The sequence below is a fragment of the Sturnus vulgaris genome, chromosome 16, assembly GCF_052056855.1.
Source record: "Sturnus vulgaris isolate bStuVul1 chromosome 16, bStuVul1.hap1, whole genome shotgun sequence".
Taxonomy (NCBI): Eukaryota; Metazoa; Chordata; class Aves; order Passeriformes; family Sturnidae; genus Sturnus; species Sturnus vulgaris.
This window is the reverse complement of record NC_142258.1, coordinates 7594888-7622768: the sequence shown is the minus strand read 5'-3', so window position 1 is coordinate 7622768 and position 27881 is coordinate 7594888. Positions and strand designations below refer to the sequence as shown.

General features: G+C 41.1%; 2 protein-coding genes across 3 annotated transcripts in view; one reads left to right on the top strand and one right to left on the bottom strand.

Moving 5' to 3' along the window:
* The window catches only part of PDILT (protein disulfide isomerase like, testis expressed), a 23138-nt gene extending 9783 nt beyond the window's left edge, over positions 1-13355 (bottom strand). Inside the window, exons 1-4 of the mRNA XM_088174397.1 lie at positions 13157-13355; positions 5136-5342; positions 2141-2274; positions 199-336 (exon numbers count right to left, since the gene is read on the bottom strand). Of these exons, the coding sequence (XP_088030523.1) occupies positions 199-336; positions 2141-2274; positions 5136-5342; positions 13157-13355 (678 nt within the window). The remainder of the gene's footprint in view (positions 1-198; positions 337-2140; positions 2275-5135; positions 5343-13156) is intronic.
* Positions 1724-27695, top strand: LOC106862062 (acyl-coenzyme A synthetase ACSM4, mitochondrial-like). Of its 2 annotated transcripts, none has more exons than XM_088174391.1 (14): positions 1724-1878; positions 16551-16815; positions 17584-17794; positions 18234-18441; positions 20963-21106; positions 21631-21787; positions 22331-22410; positions 23351-23474; positions 23785-23865; positions 24002-24103; positions 25504-25631; positions 25731-25830; positions 26452-26571; positions 27219-27695. In XM_088174391.1, exons 2-14 carry the CDS (start codon positions 16615-16617, stop codon positions 27303-27305), a joined length of 1743 nt encoding a protein of 580 aa, XP_088030517.1. In that variant the 5' UTR covers positions 1724-1878; positions 16551-16614; the 3' UTR covers positions 27306-27695. The 2 variants fall into 2 exon arrangements, with proteins under 2 accessions (XP_088030517.1, XP_088030516.1); XM_088174390.1 differs by lacking the exon at positions 1724-1878 and adding an exon at positions 14287-14404.
* The last annotated feature ends 186 nt before the right edge of the window (positions 27696-27881 follow it).

Below are 27881 nucleotides of genomic sequence, written 5' to 3'. Positions count from 1 at the left end.
CTATCTGTGAGATATGCTCACTCAGGAAATTGTTGGTCTGACTACTTCCTAGTCGAAATACTGCTGCTACTCTGTGTAGTTTTGGTTAAAAATTTAGTTTAGCGTAAAATTTATATATAATCTGAAAAATCCCCAAACTGCTTTTCCATAGCCCACAGCTGTCACGACACCTTACCTGCTGGACTTTTGTGCTCCTACCTTCTTAAACACAACAAGAGAGTTCCTTTGGATGCCGTAGTTAGCACAGACGTCCTCACTGGCTGTCATCCCAAAAGGCATCTCTGGCACATCTCTTGCTGTCTCACTGAAAACTTCCACACTGTCATTGTGAAGTTCCTAGTCCCAGAAAGAGTATTTATTAAGACTTTGCCCTACATCCCGCTAAGATGTGTAGGAGTTAGAGCTCCAGGTGAAGCAGGCCCATAAAAGTGAAGTAAAGAGCTGAGTGTAATTGTGAAGTGGATAATGCTTTCCAGGATTACCTCTAAGAGGGGGATCCTAGGAGTGCTGTGACACAGCTTGTGTTGGCTGGCCTGGGTCAGCAGGGATGGTGTGGGGTTCCCTCTGTCCTCCCTGCACTGATCTCATCCTCCCTGCTCTCCCCTGGCACTCCCTGTGCAAAGCCTTCTGCAGACAGGAGGGATGGTGCCAGCAGCTGCTCCCCCTGCACAGCCAGCAGGAGCTGAGGGATTACAGAGGAGCTCTCTGCTCTCAAGAGGAGCTGACTGGCACATTTGGGGCTTTTGACTGAGTGTTTTCAAGGCAGGGACCTTGACTCCTGCATCTGTCAAACAGTCACTGTGCTGTCCACCCTCAACTAATAGTAAATAAGCTGGATGAAAGGCAAGAGTACTTCCAGATTTGATTTAATCAGACAATTATTTCATGCTAGATGAATAGTAATTTATATGCTGAGACCTTCCAACACATCCTGGCACTCCTCTTTGTGAGCAATCTGTGAGTAATAGAAGCCCAAATATGGCTCTTTATTTGCTTGGACACTGCTTTGTTGGCTCCCACCCATTAAATTTCTGACATGCCCAAGCTCATGCTCATCTGTTGTCATTTCAGCCCCCGAATGAAACCAGTGTCCAGTCAAACATATCTGCAGGCAATATCTGCTATCAGTGTGGTTCAGGGAACTCTCTGGCATCACTGTGATAGAAAGAGCTTCTCAATTTTCCCCAGCATTGGAAAACTGCCTTCCTTCCTCAATGGCTGCAAGCAGATTGCTGCAAAGCAAAATTCTGGGCACTGAACATTTTCACAGTTTGTCCTGCTATGTTCTATGTGCTCACCAGCTTCATTACTATGGGACATTTTGGTAATGAGTCCTGTTTTCCATATCCACAAAACTTGGGCTGTATACTGTAGCCAGCACATATTATATATTATTATTACATATTGGGATATTATCAGTTCAGGTATGAGTCCAGACATTGTGCTTTTAACTATGCAGAGAGATACCAGAATGAAAGTCTCTTTAGTTAGAGAAAATCCTTGATTGAATTTCCAGATATTAAAGATTTCAAGGACACATGGAAAAAGCTGTTCCTATTCTACTCACTCTCACAGCACATCTATTGACTGTTGATCATTTGCATTCAGCCCAAGTCCTAAGAACCTTATTCTGATCTGGAACCTGGTAGAATTTGCTTGAGAAAAGACAGCACGTTATTGGATCATATACAGTGGTAATATTTTGTGATTTCCTATCCATGCAGATTTGGCCTTCTTCACACCAGGCAAATTTGGGAGAGTTTGGCAGAAGCCCATTCTCTGAGGGTGCAGGAAACACTGCTGTGACCAGCCAGAGCTGTGCAAACACTGCTGGAGCATCCTGCTCTCAGAAGCAGTTCTCAGGATCTCTGTGCCCAGGTACTGATTAAGGAAATGTGCTGTGGGGTAAGATTTTCTTATTTCTGCCTGGGCTGCTTATCTAGAAGTGTAAAAAAATAGATAGAGACTGTTAATATATTTTTTTTTTAATGTAGAGAAAACTGAGGACCTGGGTTTTTCTGGTGAGTTCTAGGTTTTGGGGTTTTTTATCTTTTGGATGTGTGGGATTTGGTGTTGATAGCAAGCAGTATGTCCCAAAGCTGGAACAGAAACCAGCCTTTTGACCTTTCCAGATAATTACCCTAAAAAAACCAATCACTGCTAAATCATCAGCTTTTATGATGGCTTCGGCCTGATCAGTAGAGTTGATAAAAACTGAGCTAGGTCCTGTTCTTCTTTTCACCCATGTAATAAAGGTTGAGGCTTTTCTGACTCCTGTGGAAAGAAAAGAGAGTTAAAATGAAAGTCAAAATGAATGACAGAAATTTCTGTGTAATCAGGACAGAGGCAGTGGAGGTGCACAGGGATGCTAAATATAAATGGACTTGGGCTCCTTAGGACTGAGGTCAAAGCTGATTGAGAGGGGACTTGAGGTATTCAAATTCAACTTCAGGTTCTAGTCACCATTTAAACAATTGTGGCTCTAGAAGACCAACAGCGGATCAGTACAGCTTTTTCTGAGACCTCTGCAAATGGTTTTATGTCCAGTTAAATGATTAATCACACATGGAGAATAGAGATGAGGAAATTCAGACAGGTAGAAAACCTGTCCTGCAAGATTTCACATGTCCCAAAATCACAGTAAGCTATAAAGTGCTATCGACCCAAGGTTTAATCCAGAATGACTTCAAACCAATTGCAGATTTTATTGAACTGTTTGTTCAATTACATTAGATGTCAAAATTGTTCCTTTGATGCTGCAGGAGAGATCTGATAGGCACAGAGACACGTTAAAACTCCTCTGGGGGGCCATAGAATCACTCCAGTTTAGACATAAGAAACAAAACTGAAGTGTCAGAGTTGTCATTTAGTTCTGGATTGTTCCATCTTTTGGCTTCCAAATTACTACTGCCAGTTTTACTGAGATTATAGTCAGTCTGTTTATTTGGTAAATTCTCCTAAGCTTTCAGAAGTTTTAGAGTATTGAGTATTTAAAAATTACGTTTTTGAACTATCATGTTTTCAGAGGAATTTGAGGCAACAAGTCGAGGCTCAGGCGATTAAAATCTTTGTCCTTTCATCTCTGGATGACAGACAGGCTTGTTGGACCAGATTAAGGGTTAATTAAAATCATACATGAAAAAGAAAAAATTAAGTGCTAGAGTCAAGATGTACAGTACAAGTGGATTATCAGAGATGCAAGTCCTGGTACTGTGCATTTTAGCAGCGTGACAAGATCAAAATTGAGTCAGCCCATTTACTGCCATCAATTTTGCAGCAGACAGCACTGCAACTAGTTTAAAATACTTTTTTTTTTTAAAGTGAAGCAGACAGTCATCTGCTCTGGAGTGTATAGGCTGCAGAACAAAGTGCAGAGCAGTACCTAGTGGCCATAGAGTGCTCGACTTCTGCTGTCTAAAGGCAGAATTGAGGTCTTGTCCCTTACGTCAGTGCTATAGCCCTTAAACATATTTTCTGTGTGGTTGATATTTCTACTGAGTTCCTTTAATCAGCCAGTGTACTGGCCAAATTCTGACCTTGCAGTTGTAAATGATGATTTTATGAAGCCTAGAATTTGGCTTTCATGTTATGTCCATTGCCAGGAACACCATTCCATAAACAGTTGAATTAATTCATTTAAGCAAGGTTTGCAGTATCTTTTGTGATGTGAAATATGTACCAAGTCCTGTATGAGAAGTCAATGAGTGGCCAGTGCACATTTCCAATTCCCAATGCTCAGCAGTTTAAGAATCAAACATGGTACGTGAGGTTTTACTCAGTTTTGCACATAAGCATTTACCAGTGAACAAAACGTAATTTCAGCCATTGTTGGTGGTACATGTCCTCCCAACAACCGGGGCTATCTGCCTTGTACAAAGCACAGAGCAGCAGCCAGTTCCCCAATTCTTGCATCTTGCTAGAAAATGTGCCCAAACCAGCAGCTCTCTGCTGCAGGGCAACTGTGAGTGTGTTGTTACAATTCTCTGTACTCACATGTTTCACACCAGAAAATCTGTCAGGTTTACCAGTTTAAGAGAGGTTTTCTGGTCAATGCTGTAGATTTAATCAGAGACTGAAGGTAGGGGTTTTGCTTTCAGGTACCAGCACCTCTAATAGAAGCTCAGTATGGCACATCACGCTTTCAGTGGCATTTGTGCAGAGGCTGCTGTTTGCACAAGCCTAGATGGTGGGAACTTGGTAAGAAATTCAATAGCAAGGAGGAGCAAGTTGCTAAAAATACTGAAGATCAGGTTTCAGCAGGAGCCACAGAGGGCTCAGCAGTTAAAGATATCTTAGCACAAGGTTGTGTACAGGTTCAGGAGGCAAACTTCGTGTTCCTTTTTTTTGTTCCTTGCATTAAACTTGTGACTCACCTGTATGTTCTCAGAGTACACTAATAGATGCTTGACCAAGTAATGTAATTTTTATTACCTCTTTAAAAGTTCATCATTTAATGAAAAATAAAACCATTCTTGTATATACTGTAAGTGAATAAAAATGTTTAATAAGACCTGGATTTCTGAGATTGCTCAAGTCTGTCGTTGTCTTTGCTTAATAACTTTCTGTAAAATACTTCCAATTATTCCATGTTTTATTCTAAGCCACATATGAGCTCCCTCTGATGGCTAAATGGCAAAATTATTTTCCTTAGCTTAGGAAGCATGCCTGTATGTTAAGGACCCTGTGAATTCCCAATTCTTTATTAGATGTAGTGTTGCTCCAGCCTGTGTTTGTAGGCACACTGCCCATGGCAATTGCAGTGGACCAGAAGAGTAGTGGAGCAGTTTGGGGACCCAATTCTGGTTTGGCATAACTCATTAATATTTATTGTAATAGTTGGGATAAGGTGTCTTGTTGGGGCAATTCTGTACTCGGTGGAATAACACCAGTAATTAATTTGACTGTGTGAACTTAATATAGAGATGATATCCAGTTATGTTCTTGGAAGATGAATTCAGATTCAAGTTCCTGTATTCGTACAGAGGCCATTGCACATTCAACACCATGGGTAAAACCAGCTTTCCACCTTGGGTATTTTTTATCTGAGCATCTATGTTTTTCTTCTCAGCAGGGTAATAGATAGGTACATCCTGTCATTATATATCATTATCTTATCAGTGCATGAGACAGTTTACCTTTGCAGTCTATGGGATCTTCCCTGCTGCCATTCACAAAAAATTTCACAGTAGGAAAGGCTTGAATATTAAATTCTTTTCTCAAGTCGTGTTGGTGTGTCACATCAATTTTGCCAAACTGGATTCTTGGTGCTTCTTTTTTAAGCTGTCGTGCAGCCTCAGCAAATTCTTCAGATAAATTCTGAGAAGACTGAGATAAAGTAACATCTGGAAAAGGCCAATCAAAAGCCAATGGGTTACATAAGCCACAGCATGGAGCTTTCTAGTGGAGGTTGTTGGGTCAAGTGGTTGCTGGAGAGTTTGAATGAAGTCTTCTATGACTCAGAAATAAATGAGGGATTATATTTACTTCTTTATACTGATGCTGGTTTTTCACCACTCCCTATGTCCTTGAACCAATCATGATGAACAACCAGCAACATTTCAATATTCTTCTGTTGGGAAAATATGACGAGCTATTAAAAAGTAGTTTGATTGACTATGCTGGGTATGAGTTTAAGAGAGGTGAAGGACAGAGATAAATATTGCTCACATTAGGACTCTGTGATCCCATTTTTGTAAGCACTTCACTGAGGCAAACTTTTGTAATGCAGAAAATACTTTTCCAGATGAGATATGGAGGAGGGAAAAGAGAGGAGCAGAGTGTGGTGTTTTAAAGGCTGGCAGTGTGTTCCTCGTGCTGTCCTTTGTGCCAGCCCCTCTCCAGTTCAAATGGCAGCTGTGTGCTTGGTGGAAGGAGAGGGACCATCCTAGGCTGGGGCCTGGAGCTGTAAAGTTATATTAATATGAAAAATGGGCAAGGGAAGGAAACTAGGCACACAAACTGCTCTGCATTCAAAGATAAGTAAGAGATAAAGGCCTGGAACTTTATATTTTTGCAGATTGGTTTGAAAAAGACCCAAATTTTGATTGAAATTGAGATACTCTGTCTTGTTAAATTTCTTTTATTATAAAGAACAAAACTTTTTTCTTTAGATTATTCACATAAATTTTTTTGTTTCTTCAATATATTTTGCAAATAGAAACAGATGGAAAGCATGCAGTTAAATTTGGTTTCATAAAACTGTTTGTTCTTTTGTGTATATATGAGGGATTTTGTGTATAAACACATTCAGATATATAACAGCACAAGCACACATGCAAATGTACCAAAGTATAAATGTAACAAAACAACTGTCTTTTCTTCTTTCACAAAATGGCAGATGCACTTCTTTAGAGCATATCTGGTGAAGACATTGCCCAATGTGGTTATAACCAAAAAGTAAATGGAGATTTCTGTAACAGTTCTAATACATGAAATATAAATCCATAATCTAACTCAGTGCTGAGTTACATTCCTTGCATTGTTCATCATTATCCTTGCTCTGAATCCCAGCCATCAATCATTTTCTTCCACCTTACTGTTGCAGCAAGTATGAAGATTAGCATCAAATAATGCCATTTTCTCAAAATATTGAAGTGATAGTGATAGTGATAGTGATAGTGACAGGCCCTTCCACATCCAGTCACTATAGACCCATCTTGGCAGAGGCTCACAAACCCCTGCACTGGAAGAGCTGCTCCAGCTGCTAATATGCCAAAGGGATCCTGGCAGTAGAACAAAACTTGGTGTCTGCTCAGGGAATACTCAGATACCATGAGATGAAGAGAAAGTCTTCTCTAAAACCCAAATTGTGTTCTAATTGCCTGTAAAATTAGTGTTTCATAAAATAAGTTTATTACAATTTTTCAAAGAAATTTAACCCAAAATTTAATTTCCTATTTCCAATTGATATAAATAGTCTTATGAACCTTTCCCTCAACAGGATTGCAATGTGTTATCTCCTAGCACCAAAAAAGGGGGAAAAATTATCTCCAGTTGTACCTCAATATGCTGTAGAGGCAATTGCAAAAAACCTGCGATTCTGACCTGTCAGTGTAAGATATTGCATGTCTACCCTATAAAACTACTGCTGCTTCTAGGGACACTGTATGTGGAGCCTTTATGAAATATTTTTGCTGAAAATGATTGCGAAGGTGGACTATTCAATAAGACATGGAATAGTTGCTACGCAATTTGAGAGTGCTGATACACAGTGACTGCAGGTGGCAGGGCTGGCCCAGAACAGTTACTGGGCTTTCCAAGAGGAAGGGTGTATGGCTCTGGGCAGAGGGCATTTGCAGTAAGGAGCAGGAAACTCCATAGCAAACCAGGATTCAGCAGCTTTCAGCTAATTCTAAGCCAGCTTTTTACACCAGAGGCAATTGCAATATAATGATCTCTTTTCCTAATAACCTAAGGTTGCACAGCTGTGTTTTACCACGGCTGGGAAAGTGGAAGCTTAAGTGCTTTGTGCACAGTGAAATAAGAAGGGGAAGAAGAAACTGTTGTTAAGTCCAGACACAGAAGCTGAATTTCACAAATATAAAAGAAATATTAAGCTTAGACACTAGAAATTTAGGTATATAGCATGGGAGGAAGAGAGAGTAGGATCCATTTTTCCCTGAAATATTTTAATTCCAAACAGATATTTTAGGAATTATATCTTACCACTGAATGACCTGAGTAGTCAGAGTTGCAGCTAACTAGGAATGTAAGTAGCATGCTTAGATAATAAAAGTTGGTGGAGTTAGCAGCTCCATGCTGCAGCTAGGAGAAGTGTATGACTCCTGCAGTCAGACCAGGAAAACTTTAAGTACCACTGACCTGCTAACTGTGAGACTCAAGTTCAGTGAATGAACAGACAGATAAAACTGTTTCCTTGGCTACCCAGAAATCATGTGGAAACATCCATCATACACCTTTCCCCTGCTTTCCTGAGTGATTAGAATCCTCTTCAGCTCTCCATCAATTCCTTTTCATTCCACTCATTCTCTGTTTGCCTCCCAGGTGCTTTATTTTTCAAGTCGTTTGAGTGTTGCAGGAAATCATCACTCCTTTTATTTGGAGCCTTTTCTTGGGTTTTGTCTCGCTTCCTCTGGTTTAGATTTTTATTGACACTGATCGCTTCAGGCTGTGGGATGAGGAAGCAGCTGCTGGAGCTAATGTGGCATCACAGCCTCCAAACTCGAGCAGCATCAGCAGGGAACAAGAGCAGGCACGGATAAGAGGCAAGAGAGCTGGTGACAAGGTCACCAGGGAAGGCATGTGTGGGTGGGGGGACACCTGTGTAACCCAGCGTGCTGTGCCACAGCTGCCAGAAGCAAGGGGCCCTTCAAAGGCTGTCAGCTTAAAACAGCCTCCTGTTACATGGGAGAATGTTTCCATCATCAGTAGTTTTAGCTGTGTTGTAAATAAAAACAAGGATAAATTAAGGGTTTGAAAATTAAAAGTGGGAAGAGAACCAGAAATCCTGTGTTTTGACTCTTACCTCTTCAGTACATTGACAGCCTGAGTAAGCTGCTACTTCTTTTTCATGGTACAGTTTACTGAGCTAAAATATATTGAAATGTGGGCAGATAAATCTTTTGCTGACACATGAATGTGTTTAATGACCCTAAAGAATTCTTAAAGTGGGTATACATAGAAGCACAATGAGTTAATTTTCCTCTAGCTAATTGCTGGTGGCCTCCAATCTCATTATTCTGTCTGAATTGATGGTTTAGGGATTGCTGCAGTCATAGTGAATGTGCCTGTTGTCCTGCCAGATACTGATTTCCTGGCTGTTAGTTTCTGACATGGTCACAAAACCATTTCAGCAGTCCCATTTCTCATCTGGGCAGGCTGCTTTTACAGTTGCACTACAGATATATAAATTTCTCCGTAAAAGAGTCTTGAGATGAAATATAGAAATTCGTTTTTAACATATCAGAGTGGGAGGATGTAAATCTTATTGCAGTTGCAAACTTGCTTGTGCGACCTTGAATTCTCCCTTTCTATTCTGGAGTGAGATACAGCCATAATCTCCTGTGCTGACCTCTCTACTTTTTAACTGAGATTTGCAGTTCATTTGATATTTTCTGCTATGTAAACATCAGGGTTTATTCTAAATTTGGATTATTGTAAGCATTCACTAAAATAAGCATGTGTAAGAGACATCTAAATGAGGACCCCATGCTAGTAAGTAATTCTGCTGCAGGTAACTGCAATTTCTTCTTAATAGCATCACCTTCAGCTTTTGTGCCTTAAAAAGGAGATGTTTGTCTCCAAGAGTAACCCTCATCTTGCCTGTTAAATGTCATTATCTCAGCACAGGCTGCCAGTCACAGGTGGCAGGAATAGTGTGGCTGACCCAGTGCCTCACTAGATGTACAAATGTTCTGCTAGAAAAGGTAAACATCACCTTTTCATAAATGAGAGCGTGCTTAGCACACAAAGCAGCAGCACAATGTCTGCACTACTTGTGTGCTTGTCCTGAGGTTATTCCTGTGTTTATCTAGGATCTAAAAACTTTTCACTGGAAAGAACAGCAGCAGACATTCTCAGAAATCTGTGGAATCATTCACTGGGGTCTGTGTCTTTTCACGAATTCTTCTGATAAGTTGGAGGAAATGGTGTTAGCATGTGCTCTGAAAGCAGTGCTTTTAGTGTTTGTGTTTGTAAGTGTAAGAAGTTTATTCTCTCTGTGATAGGCATATTTGTTAGAGTGATTGAAACTTTTGATGGTGTTTATTTGCTTTTCTCTGCAGTGAAAGTAAACAGAGGGACTTCTATTCAGGCAGTCTGTAATGTCAACAGTGGAACTCTTCCATGCAGACAGCATTGATCTAAGGTCTACCTTCAGCTGGTGACAAGTGCTCTGAATTCCCTGTGCTCATGAGCATTTGTGTGGAATTTAGATCAGTTTAACATGGATTGGGAGATGCCACAGCCTGAAGCAGAAGAGCACTTTCAATTGAGTGCTGAGATGAGGTGCTGGGCAGGGCTCACACATTGCTGGGTGATGCTTGCATCGTTTTCAGACATGACTTGTTGCACAAAACAGCTGGGATGAGAGAGGAAGAGTGCTGGATTTCCGGGTCAATGCTTTGTTTTCACACTGAGTACTTTCCCTGTGAGCTTTGCCCAGCTCCAGAGGGATCTGACACTGCCTGGCCAGAAGTCAGCACGTATTTATAGAAACTTTCCTGAAGGAAGGCAGACCTGGGACACTGTGAGGGTAGAACTGACAGGTATTAAAAAGACTTGGGAGTCACTGGGCAGAAAACATCAAAGCAGACCTCACCTGACAAATGCTGTGGGACTGGTAAGTAAATAATATTATGCAACAGGGAAAGCATTGGGATTTTCTTATAATTGATAGGTGGCCTAAGGCACAGTCTTGAATCAAAGTTTGTAGCTCTAACTTTTCTTGTGTTGGTACAGCACTAGGAGAAATCCCATCTCCGGGGAAGCTTGGGATTCCTTCCCACCCTCTACGTCTCTGTGATTGCTAATGAGTCAGGAAGAAAAAATCTCAGGTCTCACGTTTGTTCTGGATTTCTGAAACTAATTCCTGGCAGCCTCACAGATTTCCTGGGTGATGTGGGCAATATTGTTTTCTCTCACATTATCTGTTTCCTAAATAGCTCCTTGTTAACACTGGTTGTTTATTTAGACAGACTTCTAAGAAGTAGGATATAAAAGATTAGGGCTTTATGGCTTTTCTGGGCAGGTTTCATCTTTAGTCTCCTAGTGCTGTGGCAATGAAATTATTACAGCAAATGAATCAGCTCATTCAGCATTGTGGAGTCAGGTTTCCTACACCCCAGGGCAGTGCCTCACTGCAGGATAGTTTTTCACTGCCCCAGAGGCTGTTTAGTGGCATGTCTCCAAAGGGAGCTATAGAGATTGAGGCCAGTGATTTCCAGATAATGGATCTGTGCTGTGGAGCTCATCACTCTTGGGAGTCATTCCATAATTCTTTCCAGGGACTGTGGATGCCTTTACAGTCTGTGGGGAAAAGGCAACCCATGAGTTTTCAGTAAACCCTTAGATTGACATGCTGGCCTTTGGTCCAAACCAGAAAGTGATGAGGATCACTGGAGCAAGGTGTGTTTAGAGAGCAAGGTGTGTTTTCATCTCTGTATTCTGGAAGATGGGGTGGGGAATGGAAGAGCCTGTTTGTCCTTCCCTTCTGAAGAAGCCAGGTGTGAGGGTGCTGGGATATCAGAGAGGTCCAAGAAAGCCTGGGTTAGATCCCCACGTCCTTTGAGTGCCAGAGTTCCTGGGCTGCTGTATTCTGAACAATTCTTTCTCCATCTCCTGTCTCTTTATGAACTTTTCCATGCCTGATACTTGGTTGCAATCCTGAAGTGTGTTGCAATATCTCACTGTTCATAATCTCTGCCAGTACTAAGAAAGTTTGTCCACAAACTCTACTCTGACCTGGCCATATAGATCCTGTGCTTTGAAACAGCTCTTACAAAGTTGAGAATACAGAATGACTACGGTTTTTCTGATCAGGTTTTTTTTCACCAAAATTATGCATCTTCAGAGAAAGAAAACTGCAGACTGAATTTGGCAAATAGCTTTAAATCTTTCACAATTAGTAAACAAAATCTTCCTAAATTTCAACACTTTCAGAAGTATCTAAAAATTTTAAACACCAGGTTTTAAATAACTTTCTAATGTGATTATTCTGAAAGTTTAAAAACACTTGAAGTTTTATAACCTTGTTTCAGGATTAATGAAATGTTTGGTATGATCCAAACATATTTTTAGTTTCCTGAGTCTATTAGCGTATTTTAGGTTTTATTGTTGGAAATACAAGTGTTTTCATTTCAGGTTGACCACACTACATCACTATTATTATATTTATTGTCTACATTATATTCTTTATTTGTGTTATTATCAGTTTTATTGTTTATTGCTATAATATTATATTGACTATAATACTATATATTAATATTATATATATAATGAATACTATATATTAATATTTTATACATAATGTATTATATATTATATTATATTATATTATATTATATTATATTATATTATATTATATTATATTATATTATATTATATTATATTATATTATATTATATTATATTACATTATATTACATTATATTATATTATATTATATTACATTATATTTAAAATATTAATTATTCTATTATCTGCACTAGAATCCACATTTGGTAGTGATGCAAAAGAACAAATTAGATGCACTTCTGCAAAATTAGGATATTGCCTTGATTTCAAATGTCCCTTTGAAATATGGAAGAGTTAAGGGGTTCAGCTTGTGCCTGTGTCTGGTACCTGCTTCCAAAGGGGGCCTGGTTTGCAAGTGTTTGTGTGATTTAAGGTTAAGGGGACGTGTGCACTGAACTCAGGGAGTTTGGTTCCACAGAACAAGGTCAAGCCCAGGCAACAAAGGTTTTGCTGCCTTATGCAGATCAAAGGGTTTCTGCTACCAGCAAGCTGCTGGCCCTGTCTGTGGCATGGGAAATTATGCAGCATCTGAACTCTTAGACGGGTAACATGACAAGAATCTGCCTCTTGGCTTTTGCCTTTGTGATGTACTTGATGGCCAGGCCTTATAACAAAGTTGGTTACTCAAAAACCCCGTTAGTTTTCTCCCCAGAAGGAATGAACTTGAACCTAAAACAAGGACCACAAACTTGCCTCTACCTAATCAAGCGCCCCTTTCAGGGAATAAGAGCAACATAATGCAACTAAAGACATCAAAATACTGAAAAAAACAATCCCTGAAACCCAAATGCTCACAGAGAAGAGATGCCATCTGAAAAAACCTCATACAAAGTGCTGATGAAAATGTAAGAGGGAGAAAAGCACTCTCTGATTAACTTTTGTTTGGTTGGGGTTTTTTTTAATATGTTTTACCCATCACTGCTGTGAAACACATACTTGCAAAATTAGGCAGTGGAAGCAAAGAATGCTAACTCAGCACTGTCTTATGTAGCAGACTGGTATTTAACCACCCCAAAAAGAATAAATTACTGTAGTAACAATCAGGAATAGATACATGAAGGAAACCAAAACAAACAAGGACTACTAGGGGACAAAGGAATGGTAAAACAAGCATTCTTGGGTGCCACAAAATCAGTCATCCTCTGCAGAGCCACCGGGGTAAGGGAGTGGAAATTGATACTCACAGAATTTCACCAGGAGGTATTTGGTTTCCTTCAATGCTCTGTCAAAGTTGCTCGGTTTTAGCAAGAGGACATGGTTCTCCTTTTTTATTTTGGGGAGCTTGTTTTTCTTTAGCTTTGCTTCATTTGGGCTTATGCTGCCTGCTGCCAAGAAGCTTGTGAGAAACAACAGTAGAAGAAGGAAAAATGGATGCATCTTCATCTTGTCCTGCCTTTATCTAGATACTGAAAAAGAAAGAAGCAAAGGAGCGTTAAGCAGTAGGGTTTGCTGCTCAAATGTCTGCAGCTGTATCAGCCAAACCAAGAGCCTGATAAGGCTGATAACAGTCCACCACCAGTGGAGCCAATTGCACCTTTCCAATGGAAGATTAAATTAGTTAAGTACTTCTCCATCTTTAGCAGTGTTTGGGGGAGGGGAGAAAGTGTTTATGGGGAAGTTGGGTTTACTGTTTCTGTAAATAAACAACCCAGGGAGAAGGAAACACTTGCCTACAGAAGCACCACTGGGTTCAGAGTGCACAGGTGTAATCAGACACCCTTCTCTTGTCAGGGCTGCAGACAAAGCAGCAGGTCAGGTACCTGGGACTGTATTTGAGGGCTGCTCCTCTGCCTAATGTTTGCTTGTCTCTTGCACTTATGGGTCTACTGATTGTGGATCTGACTGAGAGTGTGCTGAAGTCAGGGAAAAACTCTCATTTCTTTGCATAGATAATTTTAATGTCTGTAACTCTTCAATGTTTTGTCTGTGAGGCTCCCCTCTGTACTTAAGTGCCAAGCTTTAGCTCAAGTAAGATACTACTTCAAGGGTTAAACCAGAAGATTTTGCCACTGGTTTTCAGTGGTACCAGTTTTCTGTGAAACAAACTGAAGGGACTAAATGTACCAATTCATCCTTAGGATAGCTATCAACTGTGCATGTGAACTATGAGGCCTCACTACACAATTTTTCAGAACATTCAAAAAATATCTTACAGAAATATCAAGATTCTGGAATTTCTTCAATTTACTAAGGAATTATTGTTTCTGTAAACACCTGCCAGTCCATAGTTGTAGCAGAAACATCTTTGACCCTTAAACTCTTATGAAATTTGTGAACTTTACCCCCAAAGCTGTATGTGGTAGAGGAGATCAGGTATTCTAGTGATTGTTTCAGTGGCATGAAGGACAGAGCTGACTTGACAACCCATGAGTCTGGATTAGTAGAACCAAGAAGAAATTCCTTCAATAATGACTCTTTCTTCTTGAGGAGTAGTAAGTGATGCTTTGCACCTCTTGCCTTTAGCAGACTTTTTATCCAGGAGGGCACCACTAAAAAGAAGGCATGTTCAAAAGTGGGGTTGATGTGGTAGCCTCTATTTTCTGTGGGTGGAGGGTCTTGGGGAGCATATTGCTGCAATTTAGTCTGTTCTCCTGCCTGCTGTGAGTGGGGCTGAGTTTCCAGCAAACTTTTCTATCAGTCTCAAAAGCTTCGTGTTGTAATGCACCTTGAGATGTGTTCTATTAGTACTTGTAGAGCTGTGCCTAATGAAATCAGGAGCTGTGTATTCAGGCTGCTTGCAAGATAAGATCACACATAAATACAGATTCAGCAATCAGGTACTAAAGGAGAAAAAGAAGTAGAAAGATAAGAGTCTCCCATTTGACTTTGTGGTCTCTTTCTCTTCATAACAGAAAGAAAGAAGACATCTTTCCTTTCCAAACATGTCTTTCAAGCAACATACTAGTAAGGTTAAAAAGCATCTCTCAGAATTGCAGGCTAAAACTAACAAGGTTTGTTTGAGCTGAGCAGGCAGTGTTTAAGCTCAGAATACAGCCTAAGGCTCCCAGAGAAAAGGGAGGATGACAAAACCATTTGCTGAGAGAGCTGGTTTTCCCCTGTCTGCCACTAAAACAAATTTTTGTCAACTTAAATCCCTCCTGGAAACCTCCTACCAGGAAATAGGCTCCATCATGGAAAGGGCTTCTAACTTCTGTGTCCTGAAAGGAAACTGCAGAAAAAGGAGGAGCATACACAGTCCATTCTGCCAGGACAGATTTGCAATGAGGAAAGGAGTGAGATTTATGTGGAAGTGAACTGGTGGAGAGCAATGTTTTCTTTTAGACATAGAGCAGATAAGGTCACATTCTGTACATTTCTTCATCAGTACTAGCTAGCTTTGGCTTCCTTTTTGTGCTTTGTAGTTTGAGAGCTATGGAAAATCTGCCCTCTGCAGAAATCACAGTCCAGTCAGCAGGAAACACTGGATTCAGAATAAATAATATCCTAGAGCCTTCTGCTTAGTTACCACTTACACCCTTTAAAATATGTGGTTAAGAGCCATTAGACATACCTTATATGTGCTCCTTCTGTCTCAATTTCTCTGGTTTGCCTTGCAAAGACAGTGATTTCAGAGTGATGCCAGTTACTGTTATTTATTGGCATTGAACACTGGATGCTCTCACTACACCTATGCTTGCAATAAATAATGCAAAGGTGAAAGTAACTGCATAGAATCCCTGGGAAACAGGTATGTACTGCTGGCTATTAAATAAGGAACACATCATGGCACAAAAAAGATAAAAGCAAAGCTGATTTCATTGAATTGGGGAAAAAAATCCCTTAGATATATGGGTATATCCTTAAAGACTTCGTTACACTCAGAACAAGTTTATGACTCTGCACCTCTGAGTGAAAATCCAGTTTTCTTGACTTTCAGGCTTTAAATACCTGTGGCATTATCCATTCTGTCTCTTCCATATGTACCTGTACTAGGAGAAACTAGAAGTGTTGGCACTTTCTTTGCAAGTTCATTTTACAACATGTATCTTTTCCTCAGCTGCAAACTTCAGCTGAAGTGTAAAGCAAATGGAAGTCTTTGACACTCCACCTTTGCTCACCTACTGTCTATTTTGTGCTTGTTTCATTCCCTCAAAGACAATAGAACTCATAAGAAAATAAATCAGAGATTCATCAGTTTTATTGGTGCATAAATTCAGTGTGACTCGCCATCTAGTGCAGGTTTAAGGCATAACATAATTACAGAGACAGTTTCAAGTCAAGGTGATAGTCTCCTAAAATACTTTAAAAGTAGTGGCATTTTATTTCTGTAAGCAGGCAAAGTAACATAAAATTTACAGGAATCCAGACATAGATATTGAGAAAAGGACTGGCAAGTGAAATTTTAGAGATGAGATATGTGAGTCATTCATCAGCTGACAAAGTAGAGGACAAATATTCTAACGAAAAGCACTGCACTATCCCTTTACAAGAAAAGAAGGAACATAAAATAATAGGGGAAACAGGGATGTGTTCAAACAACCTATTTATTCAAGCTGGTTTGCATTAATTCATCCAGCATCACAAACTAGACGGCATCCAATAACTGTCTGGTTTAAAATGTATTTTCTTTCATTCCAGGTGACTGATTCATAAGGTGTACACCTGATTCTTCCCTTCACCATCTGATAAAGCATCATATATCATGAGAACATTTATTAAATCCTGGATTCCTCAGTGTTTGTGGATTCTCAGGTCACCTTCCAGATCATTCCATGGAAACAACAGGCTTCTTACATCTCAGATTGTTTCCTATTATGAATCTATAAACCGGTGCAAAACGGAACTTCCAGAATATTTCAACTTTGCAAGTGATGTCTTAGATGAGTGGGCACGACTGGAAAAGGTAGTATTTGTCTTTTATTTTATAGACATTGAGTTGTAGTTTAACGCCAGCTGTCAAGTAAAAACCACAGTGCTGCTGGATCACACACACACACAGACACACACACACACTCCCCAGTGGGATGGGGAGGAGAATTAGAAGAATAAAAAAGGTAAAACACATGGGTTGAGGAAAGAACAGTTTAAGAATTGAAATAAAATATAAGAAGAGGAAGAATATTAATAATAATTATCACTATTGTAGAAGTATTAGCGGAAGTAGCAGTGATGAAAAGGTAGAAAACAAAAAGAGAGAGCAACAAAGAAAACCCAGAAAAGACAAATGATGCACAACACAACTGTCCAATGATCAACACCCACCTTGTCCCCAAACAGTGAGTGGCACCTCTCAACCAACTTCCCACCAGGATATAAACAGAACAGGATCTTCTGTGCTGTGGAATATCCCTTGGACAGTTCAGGTCAGCTGTCTATGATCTCTCCAGCTTTTCATGCACCTCCTTGTTGGCAGAGTGTGAAAAAATGGGAAGTCCTTGCTTTAGTTGTTGCTAAGCAGTGCTTACTCTATCCCAGACAAAACCCGGACAAAGTGGAACAAATCTCAGAGGATACAGTTTTACTGATGGATCCTGGAAAATATTGGCATCATTTTATTTTGTTTGTCAGAAAGATGGTTATCACCCTAAGAGAGTAGTTGCCAAGGATGATTTATATTGAAATGAAACCTTTTAAGGTATGTCTTATTTTAATATCTTGTCACGTGTTGTAGGATGGAAGAAAACCAGCAAATCCAGCTTTTTGGTGGGTCAATGATGAGGGAGAGGAGGTGAAGTGGAGCTTTGAGGAGCTGGGCTCTCTGTCCAGGAAGGCAGCCAATGTCCTTTCTGAGGCCTGTGGTTTGCAGAGAGGAGACAGAGTCATTGCAGTTCTGCCTCGTGTTCCTGAGTGGTGGCTCCTGAATGTGGCCTGCATGCGAACAGGTGAGGGACCCCCTGATTGTTGGGTGCAGAGAGAAAGCAAATACAGGCTACAAGCCCTGTGTTAGATGGCAGTGAAGAAAATGCACACAGGAACATTCTAATGTGACCTCTACAACTGATCTTTTGCCTAGAAGGAGAATTGGCAGCACCCACACAGGAACCACAGGGACAGGCATGGTCCAGTCAAATGGCATCCTCAGGTGAAGCCATGAGGGGTGAATGGCTGCAGCCTAAAGCCAGGCTTGACCACATCCATTGAAAGGGAGATGAATGTACAATGGAAGAATTTATATGATTAGAGTCATTAATAATGCAAGATATCTATTTTGTTCTGCTGTTAAACTGCTGAACATCCATGAGAGATAAAATCGGCATCAACAGAGAGACACAACCAAGTATCTTTGGGAAATACTGAGTTTTCTCAATTGCTTCTTTCCAGGAATTGTCCTTATTCCAGGAACATCCCAACTAACAGCCAAAGACATCTCATACCGACTCCAGGCTTCAAAGGCCAAGTGTATCATTACCAGTGACACACTGGCACCTGCAGTGGAATCTGTCCTGCCTGGCAGCCAGTTCCTGAAAAGTAAACTCATTGTAGGCCAAGGGAGCAGGGCTGGGTGGCTGAACCTCAAAGAACTCCTTGCGTGAGTATCCAGCTCTTTCACCATCATGCCTGTGAGCTGAAGGGAGCTGTACCAGTCAGGTGACATTGCTGAGTTTTGGGGGGAATTTTCAAAATCCAAATGAGTTACATTTTTGCATCCCTCTGTCAGCTCCCTGTTTTGTGATTACATTGGTAGAGGTTCACCCAGTCCAGGTTTTGGGAGCCAAGTTCATGTCCTTCAGCTTCACTTAGCAGCCTGCTAGCTTTTAGAAGCAATCAAAATGTAATCTACTGTGATCACCAGACAAGCACACAGAGTTCTAAACCAATGTTAGGAACTTGTCTGCTGGAGCCCATTCTAATGGCTCTTGATTAAATGGGAAAATATCCATTGCCAACTCTTGGTGCTCAGCTATTTCTTCCCTTTACTATCCTGAGAGCTCAGAGGATCTGAACTGTCAATCAGTCTCTTGAACATAAATGGTATCCTCTTAGTAATAAGACCACTGTCCTTGGCATAATAACCTTAGTTATTGATTTCAAGTTGGAGGTTGGTTTTTGCTTGTGTGAGGCAGCCACTGATTTTTGGCTGCTGTTCCAAAATCAGCACGTGGAGTGTCCTTGCTAAAACAGTTGCAGATAAAGTCACTGAAATATTCTGTGGTATTAAAAGTTGTGCCATACAGGGCATACTCATTAAAAGAAATATGTGTTCTCTAACTGTTCTTACCTGTGTTACACTTATTTAGTGTAGCAGTTTTGGTTTGCTAATTTGAGTTTCCCAGCCAATGTACCAATTATGTAGTGGGTTTAGTGCCAATACACCCACTGGTAATTATTTTTTCATTTCCTACTGTTAGTTATGGATTAGGAGGAAGAGGGCAAAACAGGCTCAAAACTTTACAGGGTAAAAGAAAAACTTTATTAACAAAATTGAAAGAAAAATGGTAAGAAAATCAGAATAAACCTTTAGAACATTTCTCCCCCTTGCCCTCTTTTCCTTCCCACTGACAACATAAAGAGACAAAGCCTGGGGCTTTCAGTCAGTTTACCACCTCTAGAATAGTCTTTCTTCAGTTCTTTAGGGAGAAGAGTCTCTCTCTCTTGTCATGCTATGGAAATAGTTCTCATGGCTTCAATGTCACAGCAAATCAGCCACCCAAGAAAGGAAAAATCTGTTTGCAGTGTGAAAGTCCCTCCATACCTTGCAGCTTTCCCACAACTGCTTTCATGGGCCAAGTCAACTTATTGGGGTACAATTCTAAGAATGAGCTGCTCTAGTATAGAAACAAAAGTTCTTTTATCTCTGGGAACAAAGGTTTTCTGCTCCCATCTCTGGAGGCAAAGTTTCTCATCTCTCTCAGTTCAAGCTTGTCATTGGATTACAGCTAATGCAACAACTGCTCATTTCAATACTGGTGCCACAGCTTACAGTTGTGTTAGAATGCTACATCTCCCCATTTCTATGCATATCTATGAGCTACAGACGAAAAGTCTGATGTACCAATTATATCTTCCCTATAACCTTACAAGAGGATTTCAGCCCAAGACTAATATATCTCCTCAAATCCCCTCCCATCTAGAATTTGACTTCTTCACTGACCTCAGAGTCCCAAGTTGTTTCCTCTATGTGTCCTCACCCTTTTTGTGATTTGGGAGAGAACGGTGTTCATAGGCTCATTTGGATAAAGCTCATTTCGAGCTTTATCGATTGAAACAGTTTTTATAGAGTTCTGTAGCATTAAAAGGTTGACCTTGTCCAGGCTCTGCAATTGAGGAATCGCTGTGTCCCTCCTCATGGTTGCCGATGGCACTGTGCGAGTCACGCTGGCTGCCCATTGCCATCCCTGCACCTTTTCTTCGTGTGGAGCTCGGGGAAAAGAAACAAAACTGCTGCTGCTGCTTTTGTCTGTCTGTCCCCAGCATGGCTGGCTAAAAACAGCCAAGCAAACAAAGTCTATTGCAAGTCATGCTGCCCCAGCCATGCCGGCGTGGGCCGCAGAATCCCGGCCCCGGCCATTCCAGGCCTCAGGGCCGCCCCCAGTGCCAGCTGTGGGGCCACTCCTGGCCCTGGTCCTGGAGTAAACAAAGTTCATTTTGCGAGCCATGCCGTGGTAGCCATGACCTCGGCCAAGCAGTCTCAGTGGTGCTGGCACAGTCCTGGCTGTGGCATAAACTCCAGCCGAGCCGCAGGCTGAGCCCATCCAGCCATGTGGGTCTGGCCCGGGCTCCTCCAAGCCAGAAGCCAAGAGAGCTTTCCCAGGCTTTGTTCGTTTTTAAATGAGCTTTTCTACAGAGGGTACCGAGCTCTTTTCAGTGCTTTAACCACGTATCAATCTTCTAACCTAGGTAGCTGACTGGTTCTGCCCGGTCCCCACAGGGAGCCACTTCCGCAGCTAGTGGACTCCCTCCACAACCAAAAACCAAACCTACGTTTAACCACAACAATTGGTGAGATCATTCAGTTTGGGGACAGGCTCCTGTTGAACTCCTAAATAATAAAAATGTTGCCATGGTGGAAAACTGCATGTAATGACTGGATTATATAATTTCTTCTGAAGGGTTGCATCTGCTGACCATCAATGTGTCAAGACAAGGAGCCAAGACCCAATGCTTATCTATTTTACCAGTGGAACTACAGGCTTCCCAAAAATGGTGATGCAGTCCCACAGCAGTTATGGCATTGGATTTACAATCTCTGGCAGGTATTACCTTGCAGTTCCTCCCAGGGTCCTGACTAAGTGACATGATCAGCATTAAACTGAACATATGACCATAAAATTCCAGTAAATGTAGGCATTTAATGAATGCAGTATCTTGCATCCTCCTCATCTTGAAAGTTAAAGGCTACCTTTCCCAAAGCACTCTGAGTTGGAAGCTGGTGGTCAAGGGTCCAGAGAAGTAACTTGTTTAGTGTCCTGGAGAAATGAGCCGTGACTTAGCTGATGTCTCAACTGCACCAGGTGGGGAAAGCCTACTCCAGATGATCTGGGTTCTGCTCTAGATCCAGATTCTGCAACTCAAGACAAAGATGTTTTGCACTGCTCACAAGAAAAATATTAAGTAGGAGGGAATGAAGAGAATAATTAAGACTCTTCAACTCTCTCAAATTTCCTACAGAGTCCCACTTGCTGACACCACATCTATTAATGGAAGCCTCCTGTTATGACCTGGGCCTGGGTCTCTCACATTCTCTGCAGCATTTCTTTCATCTCTGCTTTTTCATCAGGTATTGGATGAACTTGACTCCTTCAGATATAATGTGGAATACCTCTGATACTGGCTGGGTAAAAGCAGCTTGGAGCAGTGTTTTTGCACCATGGATCTGTGGATCCTGTGTCTTTGTACACAATATGCCACAGTTCAAATCAGAAGTTATTGCAGAGGTAAGCTTAATATTTTATATTGTGATATTTATTTCTATTTTACGTAATGAAGGAAACAAACTGGGCTCCAGTTCATAAGTGCCACTGCTCAGTAGCAGCAAGGATAATACTTCCCACATCTGAAAGGAATCATCCCTCCGTTTGGTGCCCACTGAGGAGCAGGTGTTTTCCCTCCTGGTTAGGCCATGTGTCATGGTGTGAGTGTAGAGGACAACTGGAGGAAGATGCAGGATATAAAGATCTCGGGATCACTGCTGTGTTGTCCAATATTGAACCTAAACCTCACTTCAGGTATGGAATTGTAGCTGCTGTGGGGTCAGACTGAGTATGGGCCAGAGTATGGCATAAACCTGAACTAAGGCTCTGTTTTCCTGAATTTTTAGTGAGTTGCCAGAGTGCCTATTCCTCCCCTAAGTCACTTTAAACCAATCTGCTGATTGATTCCCCTCAACATTGGCCTCTTTTGTTAATCACCTGCACATTTACAAGGTCAGACCCAGAATTACACTTTCTTTTCAGCACAATATCTTCCTGTTTTCCTAGACTCTCTCAAGATATCCCATCACCACCTTCTGCACGGCTCCCACCGCCTTCCGCATGCTGGTCCAACATGATGTGAGCAGGTACAGCAGGGAGGGGAGGGAGGCTGGGGTACAGTGCTGGACAGCTCTGCATGCTTAGTTCCTTAGGTTCCTTAATTTTTTTTTTCTGTTAAATGCAATCTAAGGAGCACAACTTGCTGTCAGTAAAGAAGGCCCTCAGTTTTGAAATGTGAGAATAATTAGCCACAGCATGGGCTACTTGGGCTTCAGGACTGGGCCTTTGAATAGACAGCACAGAGGAAACAAGGGAGGATTTTTAAGTTGTCACTTCCTCTGGACTTAGGGTTCACAGTTCAGGTTAAGACAATGTTTTAGGCACCATTGCACCATGGAGCTGTTCTCACATGTTTGAGAATGAAGGGAGCAGTTAGAGGAGTTTCACATGCTGAGAGTTATTTGGCAGCTCTTCCCACCAGTTTGTTACTCTCTAAAATACCCAGCTTGTGAGAATTGGTTTGTAAGGAGTTTTCACATCTTTGGTAAGGTACTTACTCTTGTCACCTAGGTCTTTCATCCTGACCAAAGCCAACCCAGGTTTAGCAGAGCTCAGCCTCTGTCTTCCTGTTCATCGTTCCTTTTGCTTTAGGAAATTCTCTGTGTTATATCTGATCTTGACTGTTGGTACATACCTCAGCTTTCCACGCTCATCTGATGTGCTTGTTCAGTTTTCTCCTTTTATGTCAGCTCTCCCAAGGAAATACTTTTGTTCATGCGTTTTCCAGCAGGAAAACCTACTTCTAGTGACACAGAGATAAACCATGTCATCTTCAGTGGCACTGAATCAAGCAATCTAGGAGTCTAGTCCAGGTGTGCATAATAGGATGATTACTGCCATTTCCAAAGGAGCTTGTGAAGTTTTAGTTGTACTTCCTTGGAAGGCTGAGGGATGCTTTTCCGTTAAATCTATTTACTGTTCTTTTCAAGAGTTAAGACAATTATTTCATTTGCTCTACCTCTCAAGATACAAGTTCCCGAGTCTGAAGCACTGTGTAACTGGAGGGGAAGCACTCAATCCTGAAGTGTTTGCGAAGTGGAAAATCCAGACAGGGCTGGATATCCATGAAGGTTATGGCCAGACCGAAACAGTACGTTTGCAATAAATGTAATTACATTTATTAATTTATTATTTAAAAACTTCACCATTTTTATTTCAAAAGCAAAACTAAGACAGAATATTTGCTCTGGGTATCAAATTGTCCTGTCTGAGGTTTTAATGAAAAATATTAAAGCAGCTCACATCCCAGACTGATGTTCTCAAGAACCACATTGCTTTGGTCCTGATTCAGCCCTTGTCACAATAAAGTCACAAAGAGGAGTCCTGTCTAGTGCAAACCATAATAAAATTTATAAGATGTTGCAACAATTTTAAAAATCCTTTACAAATCTCTTCTGCAGGTGACAATCTGTGCCAATATGAAAGGAATGAAAATTAAACCTGGCTCTTTGGGAAGAGCTGTTCCCCCTTATGATGTGCAGGTAAGGGCACAGGTGGCAGCTGTGGGTAGAACAGTGAGGCTGTGCTGTCCGTGTCCCTCAGTGGCCTGCACGGAGCTGGAGCAGATGTTCCTGTGAGCTGATCAAAGCACTGCTGCTGTGTCTGTCCTTTCTGCAGATCGTAGATGAGCACGGGGCCGTTGTGCCTGCAGGAGAAGAGGGCACCATTGCTGTGCGAGTGCAGCCCACGCGACCCTTCTGTCTGTTCTCCGAGTACTTGGTGAGCCTGACTTGCTGTGTCTGTGCCTGCTGAGAGAGCCGGAGGGAGCCAGGGCAAAGTTCTGCCAGGAGCAGAATTCCATGCAGGATCTTCAGAAGGTCTCACTGGGTTACTTGAGGACTTTGAGCCTGATCAGTGCATAGTTCCAGGAACAGACTGACTGACAGTGTAGCTTCAAAATGCAACATTAACCAGGGGATGCTTTGTTCCAGTTGTGTACCAAGCAGTTGCCATACACTTCCTGTTCAGAGTACACTCTTTTCCCTCTATTCCATTCCTGTGTTTGGTTAAACATTATGGAAGAATACACATAAATTCCTCTCTTATACATCAGAAGCTTAGAGAGTCTTTCCAAGGCACAAGTATTTTATTCCCTCATACCACTGTCAGAGGTACCCCCACTCCAGCAGTCCCTGCAGTCAGAGAAACCTTTGTACAAGAGCCAGTCATGTGCACAAGATCAACAGCACAAACACAAGCTACAGCAAAACCCCTCACATGTAGAGAATCATACGGTTCTGAGGTAGTGGCACACGTAATCAAACACCACTTTTCAAATGGGAAAGCTCTACCCACTGAAAGCTGATCCAGGTTAAGAAAACACACCCAAGAGGAGATATCTTGGTTCAGGTCAAAGGTCCACCTAAGCAACTGTTCATCTGTGGTAGTGCTGAGGTGCAGGACATTCTTAAGGAAACAGTGGAATCAGGCAAACTTAAAGATATTCTCCCCTGTATTGGAACTGTCATATTCAATAGGTTTTGGGGAACCTACCTATGTTTTTAATCCTCTTCTGAACTCCCATAATGTTTGTATACTTGTAGCATCCTCATACAATAACCTGCACAAAGTCATTTCTCACTATGTCATAAAAATCTTCTTTACTTTCAATACTGTTATTTCAGGTTTTCACTATGTCTTCTTTTGTCAGAATGTGTTTCCTGTGTAACCAAGAGATTACACTGGATATGTAGGTCCTGAAGGTCAGATAATGTTTTTTCCTGCAGGTCACCTCATTTGTGTTTGGTTTGACAATTAAGAGGAAAAAGTTTCCTTTGTGTGGAAGTTATTTTGGCAACCTCCTGCAATGATAAATCATTTCCCTGAACAGAGTGGATTACACATTTTAGCCATTTCCAGTGGTGAATGGGCATTTTGATAGAGCATGGCCTTTTCTCTATAGAACAGAAATCTCTACTTAAAAAGTGCTTTTGTCCACACTCATATGTTCCCACAACAAAACTGCTAACGTGGCACTGTTTATTTAATTGTGAACATAAAGCAGTATTGAACACACTCGTCTTGAGAACAATTGTTCATTTTTAGCATCACTGCAAAGTAAATGCATTAAAATCCACTAACAGTAAGATACTTTTTTGAAAATGTTTGATTGTTGCCAGGATAATCCAGAGAAAACTGCTGCCTCTGTACGTGGAGATTTTTACATAACTGGAGATAGAGGCACTATGGATGAAGAGGGATATGTGTGGTTTGTTGGAAGAGCTGATGATATCATTAATTCTGCTGGGTAAGGCATTGCCTTTTAGATTTGCCTCATGAAGGAAAATGCAAAGACCAATGGACTGGTGCATGCTGCTGGGGCTGATGTGTCTTTGTGCCCCCCTAGGTACCGCATTGGCCCATTTGAAGTGGAGAGTGCATTGATACAGCACCCAGCAGTCTCAGACGTGGCTGTTGTCAGCAGTCCTGACCCAGTGCGAGGGGAGGTAAAACAAAATAGAGAAAAGATGTAAAAGAAATGCCCTTTATTCTAAACATCAGTATCCCTGTATGTACTAGGCTTCGATAAATTGTAGATTTTGGAAATTAAATGGACTAATATTTTTTTAATCCATATCTTAATAGATCTTACAATTTCAGAATTATTTCTCTGTTTGCAGGTTTCAACGGGGGAAAATAGTTTGACTTTTCAGACTAATGATGACATGCTTTTACCTAAGCAATGAAATTTCATTTATTTATCATTTTGTCACTTAGTGCACTATATCAATGACATCCAGAGTTTTGTTTTATACTTTCCAACTTTGCAACATTTCTTTGAGCAACTGGGATGAGATTTTAATCTCTCTTTATTTTCTGTACTAGAACTTCTTGAAAGTTTAATAATGTACAAAGTTAAGAAAAAAAAGTGGAAAACAGCAAAACATTCTCTGCTGCAGAATGGGTCCTTCGTAGCTCAGCAGTTGATAACAGCTAATGAAAAGGGAAATTAAAGAAAGAGCTCACATTTTGGCATTCTCAATTGAGACACTCGCTTTTCACAACAAATGTATTCCTTTATTGCCACCTCTGCAAGTTAATGGAATCCCTTCATTTTTGTGGCACAGGTGGTCAAAGCCTTCATTGTTTTAGCTCCTGATTTTGTATCACACGATCCAGAAAAATTAACTCTAGAACTCCAACAACATGTCAAGAAGGTGACTGCACCTTACAAGTATCCAAGGAAGGTAAGCACAGCCCAAGAAGACAGGCTCTCTCATTGTACCAGAAACAGAGCATTTTTTGTCCTGCCTCATCTCTTTTTCAACAGCATTCTGACAAACACTCCAACCTGAGTTAGATAAAATGAAAGTAGATTACAGGGTCTGTTGCAGCTGTAGCCTTGGGTTGGCTGTGTGTGCTAGAAAGTGCCTGGAGGGAGGCAATGGCCATGAAATTTTACTTCATGAGGACCCAGTCTTTCTTTCATGGAGTACAGGAGTTTTCACAGCAGCTCAGATGGGCAAGGCATTCCATTCTAACCAGTTCTACCTTGAGCTCTCCTCTGACTCACAGCCGCCTGTGAAACCTGAAGTTCCTGCTGGCATCAGTGGATTGGAATCCATCTCTTCTCACTAGGAAAGACACCAGTAACTCCCTGTTCTGAAAGTTGAAGCACTCAGCTCCTAGAGGTCATGGTACATCTCCCTGCAAGTACTGTCTGTGCAGTAGCTACAAAGTGTAGTAAGGAATTTCACTATTCCAGCCATGGTTGTGCAGCTTCCCATGTGTTTATCCCCAGTTAGCCCATGCTGAAAGTGTTTTCACTATCTTTTGTTGCACCTGGGAAATTAACCACAATTGTTTGGCTACAGGAAGCATTTTTGCCTTTCAGGTGGAGTTTGTTCAGGAGCTGCCAAAGACAGCTACTGGGAAAATCCAGAGAAAGGTTCTAAAGAACAAAGAGTGGGCAAGAGAATGACAGCAGCAAAAATGATCTGGAAAACCAGGAGAGAAATTCTCCATCACATGTAGCAGCCATAACACATGACACAGAGCAGGTTGTCATGAAGCAAAGCAGAACGAGAACATTGGGAAAAACAAACCGTGGAAGAAAAAGGAGAGAACGTTCTTGTGGATATGTGGTAGTGGAACCATTTTTGCCATCAACCTATAAATTTTCAGAAGGAAGGAAGTGCAAGTAATTCAAAGTGTGGAATGGGAGAGAGAAAGACTCAGGTTCATACAGACCTCTAGGTTTTTTTTTACTGCAATTTGTATAAACATCTTTCTTTTTAAAAAAATGGGTTAAACGATGAAGCTTTGAAAATTCCAAATAAACGAGAAATTAATAAAAATATATTTCTCCTAAGATGGATATCAGCAATTACTTAATATCCAAAACCTACCACTGTAACATTCTCAAAGTCTTTCGGGGTGGAAGGAAAAAGGCATTTCTTTTTAATGCTTCTCTTCATCATGATGAATTTGTGATCTACCTAAATGATTAAACTGGAGGCAAAAGTGCTTTAGGTTAAGGTGCAAATTATGCACAATA

Bases quoted from the DNA above. Each gene is read 5' to 3' on its own strand.
- LOC106862062 (XM_088174391.1), top strand. From the start codon at position 16,615: ATGAGAACATTTATTAAATCCTGGATTCCTCAGTGTTTGTGGATTCTC. The intron at 23,475-23,784 runs GTACGTTTGCAA...TCTCTTCTGCAG, and splicing joins GTTATGGCCAGACCGAAACA to GTGACAATCTGTGCCAATAT. The intron at 24,104-25,503 runs GTGAGCCTGACT...GATTGTTGCCAG, and splicing joins GTCTGTTCTCCGAGTACTTG to GATAATCCAGAGAAAACTGC.